Source organism: Macaca thibetana, chromosome 1 (genome assembly GCF_024542745.1).
Source record: "Macaca thibetana thibetana isolate TM-01 chromosome 1, ASM2454274v1, whole genome shotgun sequence".
NCBI lineage: Eukaryota > Metazoa > Chordata > Mammalia > Primates > Cercopithecidae > Macaca > Macaca thibetana.
Genome location: NC_065578.1, coordinates 219,550,232 through 219,561,754, shown reverse-complemented (window position 1 = coordinate 219,561,754; position 11,523 = coordinate 219,550,232). Strand labels below are relative to the sequence as shown.

The following is an 11,523-nucleotide window of genomic DNA, read 5'->3' as shown; positions in this document are numbered from 1 at the left end:
AGGGGAAGAAAAAGAAAAAATAGAAATCAAAAGCTGGTATTTCTGGACAAACTGATTAAACAAAAAATAACCAAATTTTTAATAATGGAATATTGATAATATTAAAAAAATATTAATAGTATCAATAACAACAATTTGATATATTAATTTTGCATTAATAAATGACTGAGGCTTGGCGCAGTGGCTCACACTTGCAATCCCAGCACTTTGAGAGGCCAAGGCAGAAGGATCACTTGAGATCAGGAGTTCGAAACCAGCCCAAGCAACATGATGAAACCCAGTCTCAACTAAAAATACAAAAATTAGCCAGTTGTGGCGGCAGGCGCCTGTAATCTCAACTACTTGGGAGGCTGAGGCAGGAGAATCGCTTGAACCCGGGAGGCAGAAGTTGTGGTGAGCCGAGCTCAAGCCACTGCACTCCAGACTGCGCGAGAGAGAAAGACTCTATCTCAAAAAAAAAAAAAGAAAGAAAAGAAAAGAAAAGAAAAAAGGAAAGAAAATAAAGAAAGAAATGACTGGATGATGTGTATTGTGTCTTAAGAGAATATTTTCTGAAACAGAGGAAGAGGGAAAAGCAGTTGTGTAATCCCCCTTAAAGGAACTTGGCAGAAGTGCCTGGATGGCCCTGGGTGGTGTGCACCTCCTATGTGTGTGCCTGTGGTGTGTGTGGCGTGTTTGCATGCACAAAAGGTGTTATGGTACAGAACAGAAAGAGTCACGTCAACAGATACTCCTGTCTTTTTTTCACCCCACTCTCTTCTCTACCACCACCTGTCATGATTTTCCCATCAGATGCTGTAAGTTTTGACTCTTCTATTCCTCAAGATAAGAAAACACCAATTGCTTTCTTATTAATACATTATTCAATATTAATAAATTTCAGTCACTGGATTTTCTTAAAGAAACTTTATTAATCAATCAAGCATGAAAACCACTAAAGAAAAACAGAAACAGAAATTGTTTGCCCATCAGCAGAGATATCTGTCAGCTTTTATTTTTGTTTACTCTCACATGACCAGTGTCTGTAACAGTGTCACACACAAATTAAAGCATTAAAACCCTTGAGTGAAAGAAGGAATAAATGAATTATGCATTTTTCTCTCTGTTAACTTTGGTTGTTATATAGATTATCTTGATGTTAAATGTTTAAGTAGATTTATTATTATGGTTCACATTTCAGATTATTCAAGAGGGCAAGTCAAAGTATTAAAATGCCAGGGGAACTTAGATTTGAGAAGGCTGACTTCTATTGCTTTACAAGTTAAACAAGATTGATAAACACTGTTTTTGTGACTTCTATACAGAAAATAAGTATTTACATCTTTCTAGATAGTTTTCAGGAACAGCTTTTTAGGTTGTTAATCCTCAATGAACACAGAGATCTGAAGTCATATTTTCTACAGCATATCCATTATCCCAACAGTCTCCTCACTGCCCCCGTGACTTCCTTATTTCGCAGGCTATAGATAAATGGGTTCAGTAGAGGTGTGATAATTGTGTAAAATACTGCCACCACCTTGTCCTGTGAAGGGGAATGCAAGGAGTGTGGCCTCGTGTAGGTAAAGAGAGCGGTCGCATAGAACAGGCTTGCCACAATCAGGTGGGAGGAACAAGTGGAAACAGCTTTTGCCTGTCCTTTTCCTGAACTCATCTGGAATACCACAATAAGCACACGAGCATAGGAAGCCAGAATGGCCAGGAATGGTAGCAGCAGAATAGTAAGTCCACTCAGGAGGACTGTATACTCATAATGGGAGGTGTCCCGACACACCAATGACAGTAGAGCTGGAACTTCACAGAAAAAGTGGTTTATGAGCCGAGACCTACAGAATGGAAGTTGAAACACATGCAATGTATGTATGATAGCGCTGACAGAACTACTGGCCCATGCACATGCAACCATGAGGCAGCAGATATTCTTGCTCATAAGTACCGGATAATGTAAAGGGTGACAGATAGCTACGTAGCGATCATAAGACATAAAACCAAGGAGAAGGGCTTCAGTTCCACCAAGAGCCAAGAACACATACGTTTGAATCTCACAGCCCATAAATGTAATGGTCTTACTCTGTGAGAGGAAGTTGACCACCATCTTGGGCACAGTGGTGGAGATGTACATGAGGTCAATGATGGAGAGCTGACTGAGCAGAAAGTACATTGGAGTGTGGAGTCTGGTGTCCAACCAAATGAGGTGGATCAGCATAATATTTCCTGTCAGAGCAACTGTAAAGAGGGTGGCAATGACAACAAAGAGAAGAGAGTTTATCTGGCCGTATTGGAAAAGACCAACAAGTAGAAAATCTGTCCCAAAACTTTGATTTCCTGTTTTCATGGCTGAAATCAAAATATCAAAGGAGATGACATCTGAAACGTTCATGTAATAATGTTGGCTGCCCTTAAGAGAAAGCAAAATGACAATATTAAACACAGTTGAATTTTCTGGATGCTCTTTGGATGAATACATCTCTCTCCTATTCAATACATGGAGTTCATCCACAGAAAAATTTCCATTTTATAAATGATGATATGAAAATAAGGATGTTTACAAACCGCAGAATAACATATAAAGTGAAAATAACATAGAGTATTTAGATGATTTGTTTGAACAAGTTATATTTCTCCTTTATAAGTATTATAAGTTCACTCTCTGACTCAATTTTCTTATATATGTGACATGACAGAATTAGTCAAATATATAATTTCAAGGACTCCTCATTTCTCTTTTGATTACATTGGTCATAAATAAGGAATATATAAATATAAATACTTTATAAATGTAGTGACATTTATATGAAAGTGCCATTACAGACCTTATTATTTAATTAGTATTTCTTTCTTTCTGTGAATGTAGACACAATTTTATAAACTTGGGGGAAAAGGTAAACCAAACATTAGGAAGAGCTTGAGAATGAATCATGGAAATACAAAAATATTTATTGGTCTTAATACCAAAATATACACGTCATTATTCTCAAATACCATGTAAAAATGGGCAATTCACCACCAGGACTTAATTTTTATTACTCCTTCTTCCGGACAAACAGCCTAGCTTATACACACTACCATAGCAAATAATGTCTTATTAACTACACGTCCCATGTTCTAAAAGTATTTAGTGAAATTATCTGAAACAATATTAAATGCTCTCAGGATTTATGGGGCCTAAACTATGAGCACAATATAGTGATAATCTCTGGAACTCATATTACATTTAGGCTGAAAAGCTTGACTATGTTTGAAAAATTAAAAACAATACAAATAGTTGCTGAAAGTATTATGTATAAGTTCATTTTAAAAGTTAGAATTATACAAAACTAGCAATATTCAATAATCTTTCTTTTTGTACTGGTCTAAAATATTGTCACATAGCTAATTATAATTACTCGATATTTAAATAATATTTTAATAATATACTAAAAGACATATTTTAAAGCATGTATACAATAGAAAATATGGAAAGTCATGGAATTGTTAGAATAAATATCATCAGATGGTAATTCTTAGTAAACAAATTCATAAAAATTCAACCAAAACTTTAAGATTATGTATTTCAGAGATGACATAATTATTTTAATAAAACCTAGGAAGAAGACATCTAACCTAAAACAAGAGTGAAAATTGTTTACCAAAAGCTAACGGGAAGGAAATACAACAATAAGATTGTATAGAGGTAAATGTATAAAATACTGGGTATAATAAAGTATGATAGAGAAAGAATATGATAGCTATAACAAAATTTATGTAATAGAATAAATTACTATACAAAATATAGTAATATATCTCATATATTATCAATCATTTGTGCAGGATAGGGAAATTGCTTAAGAAAATGAGCAAAAGTTTTGGAATTATTGGAATGATCATTTCATCATATGACGATCATTTTTCAAACTTATTAGTGTTTACTTCTCAAAAAATTGTATGGAGAAAAATGTAGATTTTAACAAGAACGCACAGAAAATTCTTAGGGCGATAAAGTGAATTATTTACTGTTTTAAATATAAAGGTTCCAATCAATTGGGGGGGATGGGGAAAGGACCTGACTGAATAACCTGGAAAAAGAAATAAAGAGGTGATTAATAAAACAAGATAGAAGGTTTAAGATAGGGTAATTACCTATCTAAGCCTAAATCAATGTCATGCAAACAAAGCAACCTTATTAAGGTAATTTTTAAAAAGTCAAGAATGTAGTTCACTGTACACTAGTACATTTTTGGTAACACATGGTAGTTTTTTAAAATTATTTTTTATTAATTATCATTTCCATACATTTTGGACTAACAGTTTTATTATTGGCAATTTGGCTTAATATATGAAATGCATCTTTGGTACAAACATGATAAAGATGGTATTTTTCTAAGAACCATTTAGAATTATGAACACATGGTAAAAAAAGTTTTGAAATGATTCATCTGATGACATGTCACATATTCAAAATTAGCTATGAAAACTGGACAAATAAAGATTTTACACACAAACATAAACACATACACACACAAATAAACAATGTCTATTGATCATAATTCAGTCACCAACAGCAATGGATCCACGTGTTTCCATCCATTTTGCCAGTGCTGAACCTTTGCCTCATTATGATGCCACTACTTTAGGTTGTCAAGGGTGGACGGTTATTCTTTGAACATAGCTGGCTGAGTAGAAGACAAGTTATTTCTCCTTTATAGCACTTGTCAATTTCCGTTCCAAAGACTGTTCTTTGTACATGATTTTCTCTAATGATCAGAGCTTTTGTAGATTTTGCCGGTATTTTAAATTTCCCATCACTTTCTTCTCTTTCCATGCCACTAATAAACTGCAGGAACCAACTGATTGTTGTGTACCATCCAGAAAAACTTACACTATAACCATGAAGTGGTAGCCAGTATAAATGTGCTAGAGACATCATTATCAGAAAGTAGGGTTTTCTGATGGACACATTTTTTATCTGGAATCTCACTTTGCCAGTTATAGGCTCATGATTTTAGTCTGCTTACATTCTGAGACTTTGCTGTGCTTTCTCAAAAACTGGGATTACAATCCCCACCTTGAAAGAAAAACACATTTACATATGATGTTTATTTAGGAAAATGGGTGGGCCAGAGTTAACACTAATAAACATTTATATGATTTTTATCTGCCTTCACTATGAATTCTACATTTCTGGGCAGTTTGCTCACACTACTTCTCTCCTCCCATCCTTTTCTTTTCTTTTTCTTTCCTTCTGTCTTTTCTCCTCCTCTCCTCCATTTCTCTCTCTTCATTTTTTCTTCTTCCCTCCTTCTCTTCCTCTTTGCATTCCATTGTGTCTTCAAAAGTGCTAGATTTAATTTCAAAGTGTTTTTTTTTTCCTAGTAATTTTCCTTTTGGTAAGCAAATTAGTCTATTAAAATGGAGATGGTCCCTAAATTTCCTGCCTGACATAGTGTGAAAGGAAACTAAGATAATAACAAAAGTTTAAAATGTCACTTATTCATTTATCTATTGAATACCTGTGCCATATATTTTACTTAGCACATTAAATAATAAGTGTTAAATATTGATGCTAGTATTTTGAATATTTAAAAATATAATAGAGACACTATAAAATGAAGGTTAGGATTTCAAAAAGATTGAGTTTCAAAAGTAGGACACAGGACGGTGCAGTAGCTCAACCCTATAATCCCAAGCAGTTTGGGAGGCTGAGGCAGGTGGATCACCTGAGGTCAGGAGTTTGAGACCAGCCTGGCCAACATGGTGATACCCTGTCCCTACTAAAAATAAAAATAAAAAATAAAAAATAAAAAAAAAAATAGCCAGCTGTGGTGGCAGCTACTCAGGAGGCTGAGGCAGCTTGAACCCAGGAGGTGTAGGTTGCAATGAGCCAAGATCACGCCACTGCATTCCACCCTGGGCAACAGGAGAAAGACTTTGTCTCAAAAAAAAAAAAAAGTAGAATATAGATAATCAATCAAAATGTAAAACATGTTAATAGAAGGAACTTAGATTGCTTTCACAAAGAAGTTTAAAACAGAATAATGTAAATTTGATTAGACAATAACTTGGCATTGAGGTAACTTTCGATAACTGCTTGTTCCACAAGTTCTAGACAATGATTAGTCACGTTCATGATTTGTCTTTTCTAGACACCTTATCCATCTTAGGGTGATAAGATTCTATTACCTTATCACTACTTGGAGGAAATTTCCCATATGTAATGAAAATGTAAGAAGCTGAAAAATTAGGTAAAAATTAGAAATAAGTTTTAATTTTATCTTCGATTGATATTAATGCAATTAAAATTCAATTAAAATGATTATTTCCATAGCCCTTTGTAGATATAGTCAGGTTAGAAAGATGATAAAAACAGAATCATCATTATCTGCAAGATTTTACAAATAGAAGATTCTCTAACACCTTGGCCAGTGGTATGTCTCTGAAATTTAGGCAGTGAGATGTTCTATAGAAATTTAAATATTGAGATGCTCCAAACATGTGCATTTGAAATTATGAGTTCAGAATCATCCATTTGTTATAGCTACTTACCCCTCCTGGTGATTAATTCTTTCCGGAAAAAGACGAGGAAACTTATCAAACACAGTTTCGTCTCCCTTCACTGGGAGCCAAACATAAGTGGAATGATTAAAATGACAAAATCTGCCCTTAAATAAGAAATATTCCATGTTTAAGCACTTGAATATGACACTAGAAAATAAATACAAAACAAAGTAACTTAAATCCAACAATATATAAACATGGGGATTTTATTTTCCTTTGGTAATTGCATCATTTGGAATCCTCTCAAGTAGGATGTTCATTATAGAGAAAGGATTCCGGTGGGGGAAATGCCTAATAGGAGACTACTGTGGAAGGCTTCTAATTCCCTTACCATGCTTACTTTCCCCAGAGAAAGAATTACATGGGTTTAACATGACTTGGGTAAACCATGATATAATGGAATATGTTTACAGAGATCCACACAGTTATTTGCTAAATCTTTAGATATCGAATGAATTATTTGGTGAGAAAGGCTAAACAGCCTTAAAGTTTGTCTAAAATACAAAGCTAGAATGCAATTAGGTTGATTAAAACTGTAAATAAAAGTTATCAAAAATTCCTTAGTGGGATCATTACACAGATAATGATAAACATCAGCAAAGCCAGGTGCAGTGGAGTGGGCCTGTAATCCCAGCTACTCAGGAGGTTGAGGAAGGAGGACCACTTGGGTACAGGAGTTTGACCCCATCTTGGACAACATAGTGAAACACAACATTAAAAAAAAAAATTCAATAGAGGGAGGGCTGAGCAAGATGATGAAATAGAAAGCTCCAACAACCATTCCCCTGCAAGGACACCAAGTCAACAACTCTCTACACACAAAACAACACCTTTCTAAGAATGAGAAATCAGGTGAGCACTCACAGCACCTGGTTTCATATCACTGAACGAGGCCCTGAAGGGATTAAAAACAGTCCTGAATCGTGGACATCAGCCCTCCCCACCCGCCATCAGCGTGGCACGATGCGGATATCATCTCCGGGTGCTGGGGGAAGGAGAACACACCAATTGTGAGGCAATGAACTCACTCCTGTCCCGTTAGAGCAAAAAGGAAAACTGGACCAAACTCAACTGACACCTGCCCACAGAGGGAGCATTTAAAGCAGTCCTTGTCAGAGGGGAAGCAATCCCAGTGGTCTAAACTTGAGTGTCTGCCAACCTCCCCACCAAGGACTACAGCACTCTGCGTCTCAAGCAAACTTGAAAGGCCATCTAGGCCATAAGGACAGCAATTCGTAGGTGAGTCCTGGTGCAGAACTAGGTCCAAAGACAGCAGACTGAGGGGCATGTGATGTACTGAGACAACAGCTGGGACGGCGAAGCGAGCGCTGACATCACCCCTTCCCCTAACCTCAGGCTGCTCAGCTCAAAGCTCTGAAAGAAACTCCTTCCTTCTGCTTGAGGAGAAGAGAGGGAAGATTTGGGAGGATTTTGTCTTGTGTCTAGAATACCAGCCAAGCCACAGCAGGATAGAAGACAGGTCAGAGTTATGAGGCCCCCATTCCAGGCCCTACCTCCCAGATGACATTTCTAGACACACCCTGGGCCAGAAAGGAACCCGTTGCCTTCAAAGGAAGGACCCAGTTCTGGGAACATTCAGCACCTATTAACTAAAGAGCCCCTGGGCCCTGAATAATGAGCAGCAATACCCAGATACCACATCGAGGGTGTGAGGGTTAACACTGAGTATCACCTTGATTGGGTTGAAGGATGCAAAGCATTGTTCCTGGGTGTGTCTGTGAGGGTGTTAAAAAAGACTAACATTGAGTCGGTGGATTGGGAGAGGCAGACCCAGCCTCAGTCTGGGTGGGCATCATCTAAGCAGCTGCCAGCATGGCTAGGATCAAAGCAGGCCAAGGAACACGGAAGGACTAGACTGGCCCAAGTCTTCCGGCCTCCGTCTGTCTCCCCGGCTGGATGCTTCCTGCCCTCAAATACTGGACTCCAAGTTTCTCAGCTTTTGGGCTCTTGGACCTACACCAGTGGTTTCCCAGGCGTTCTGAAGCCAAACAAGCAGACGACAGGCGCAGGCCACCGCGCGAGGAGAGCAGAACTTGGCTTCCCAGCCTCCTTTCTTCAGCCCCTACCACCTGGTCCCAGGGCCAGAGCCACCCAGTGAGCAGTGCAGTGTGAAGGAAGGCAGGAGCCTGCAGGGGAGCCGACGTGGTGCCCAGCTGCCAGAAGGCAGATTTGACCCAGGCTCTTTGTATGTTGGAAAGTTACAAAGTGCATCTTATTGTTTCTAAAAAATAAAAAAAATAACTAATTCTCAATAGAAATATTATCTTCTTTGAAAAAAAATTTTAGGATGAATTTCTAGAAGTTTGTAAAATACAATATTATATGCATAAATGAAATTAGACAATTTTTATAATCTTATCTGATATTATAGAGTTGCTTCTAACATATGAGTAATTCAGTTTTAACACAAATTATATATGTATATAGGTATATATATAAAACTTTACTAAACAAAGGTGTTGACAAACCAGGCAAAGAATAATGGAGATTTCATGTGGAATTTGTGGATTTTTCATAAATGATAGTTAGCAATATAATTTTACAAAGTTTTATAAAAATAGACATTATATGGATTTGTGTTTGTTATACAGTACATGAGGGATTGTATTTTTAAAGACATTCTTATAAAGTCTTACAATTTTAGTGTTAGGGAGTAGGACGCCTTGGGTAATTTTTACTTCCTGTAACTGTTGCATGATTATAATTGGTACCACAGAAGGAACAATACATTTCTAGAGGTATATGTTTACAACACAAACACAGGTTATAATTTATTATTAACAAGGTTTCTGAAATATTCACTTCTTATATGTGCAAGATAGAAGCATTGGTTTCTTTCTAGAAAATCTATCATGAGTATCCTTCAGGTATTTAATGTAGAAATAGAATGCACGTTCAGGAATTTTCCAATTCATTTTTTATGCAGAAACTTACTTTTGAGCATATTTTTTATCACCACCAGAACATCTTTATTCCTAAAGCTGTAGATTAAGGGGTTGAGTGTGGGTGTGAGGATCGTATAGAATATTGCCAGGAACTTATCCTGGCCTGGAGTGTGGTATGATTTAGGTCTCATATATGTAAAAATAAAGGGCCCATAGTACATCATGACCACAATCATGTGGAAGGAACAAGTGGAAAATGACTTTTTTCTTGCCTCTGATGATTTCATCTGGAGGACAGTAAGAATAATTTGGCCATAAGAAGCAGAGATCAAGAAGGCAGGGATCACCAGGAATAACACAGCACTTACATAAACCCCTCGTTCATAGTTTGTTGTGTCTGCACAGGACAACTTCAGCATGGCAGGGACTTCACAGAAAAAGTGATCGATTGCCCTAGAGCCGCAGAAGGGAAATTGCAGTGCGTAAGCTGTGTGGACTGTGGAGTTGAAAACCCCAATGAGCCAGGAGCCTCCAGCCATGAGAGTGCTGGCATACTCCTTCATTAGAGTCGGATAGCGCAGTGGGTGACAGATGGCCACATAGCGATCATAGGACATTGCAGCCAGGAGAAGGCACTCACCACCCAGGAGGGTGAGGGACAGAAACACCTGGAACCCACAACCTGCAAATGAAATAGTTCTGCTGCCTGACAGGAAGTCAGTGACCATTTTGGGAACGATGTTGGAAACATGCAAGATATCCATAAAGGAGAGATGGCTGAGCAGAAAATACATTGGAGTGTGAAGTCTGGACTCACTGCAAATGAGGAGGATCATGAGTGTATTTCCTGTTACACTCATAATGAAAATGACGAATATAAATAAGAAGAAAACCAGACTTGTTGGGGAAGAAGAGAACAGTCCCAAAAGTATGAAATCGCTGTGCAAAGTGTGATTCTGATGACCCATCATGAAATTCACTTTTTTTAAACTAAAAAGAAATAATAAATAAATAATAAAGAAAGAAGAAAAACTAGTGTAAAACTTAAACCTTATAATAACGTATCTGCAAAATAAAATGAGAGTTAGTGATGCATGCTTTGTAATGAAAACATGTTCAACATCACTAATCGTAAGGGAAATACAAATCAAAACCACAATGACACATCATCTTACTATTATCAAAAAAGACAAAATAATAACAAATGCTGGTGAGGGGGTAGAGAAAGAGAAGTCTTATACATTCTTGATGGGAATGTAAATTAGTATAGCTATTATAAATCATATTATAGGTCTGTCATAGGATCCAGCAATTCCACTACAGGGCATATATCAAAAGGAAAGGAAATTGACCCACTTAAGAGACATCTGTACCTCAATGTTTAGTGCAGCACTATTCAAAATATCCAAGATAGGGAATCAAACTACGTGTTCACCAACCAGTGAACAGATAAAGAAAATGTGGTCTATATACACAACGTAATACTATTCAGTCATTTTAAAAAAAATGAAATCTTGTCATTTGTGGCAACAGGATGAGCTTGGATGACATTATGTTAAGTTATATAAACCAGCCACAGAAAGATAAATACTCCATGTTCTCATTCACATACAGAAGGTAAAAAATTCGATCTAATAGAAGTAGAGAGTAGGATACTGGTTACTAGTGGCTGGGAAACATGGGGGGATAAGGAGCAGAGAGGGAAGTTGCTCAATGAGGACAAAATTATAACTATATTGGAGGAATAATATTAAATTTGCTTTATTGAATATATTTGTAAAAATCAGAACTACCAGAGGCATATTTTAAAGTCCTTTTTAAATTCACTTTAGTACATCATGTATGTATGCAGATTACCTTAGAATGTTATGCATTTGGTGGTCAGAATTTATAGCAGAAATATATTGATGAGAAAGAATCATTGCAGAGGGCAAATGAGTCAATCTGGGAATACAAAAACTAGTACAGTGGGGTCTGTGATAATCATTTGCTACCAATAAAACATCTATTAGATTTTATATTGAGGGAATCTTCACTATAATTCCAACATGTTTCACTCCAAATATTTAGCACCTGATTTTAGAGG

The 11,523-nt window shown here is 36.8% G+C and overlaps 2 protein-coding genes across 2 annotated transcripts; both read right to left on the bottom strand.

Moving 5' to 3' along the window:
• Positions 1–1,010: 1,010 nt before the first annotated feature.
• LOC126943376 (olfactory receptor 2AK2-like) lies at positions 1,011–2,490 on the bottom strand. Its single transcript, XM_050772004.1, has one exon. It carries the CDS (start codon positions 2,462–2,464, stop codon positions 1,412–1,414), a length of 1,053 nt encoding a protein of 350 aa, XP_050627961.1. The 5' UTR covers positions 2,465–2,490; the 3' UTR covers positions 1,011–1,411.
• A 6,831-nt stretch (positions 2,491–9,321) lies between these two features.
• On the bottom strand, positions 9,322–10,417 carry LOC126943457 (olfactory receptor 2AJ1). The gene has a single exon (XM_050772219.1). It carries the CDS (start codon positions 10,406–10,408, stop codon positions 9,464–9,466), a length of 945 nt encoding a protein of 314 aa, XP_050628176.1. The 5' UTR covers positions 10,409–10,417; the 3' UTR covers positions 9,322–9,463.
• Between the last annotated feature and the right edge of the window lie 1,106 nt (positions 10,418–11,523).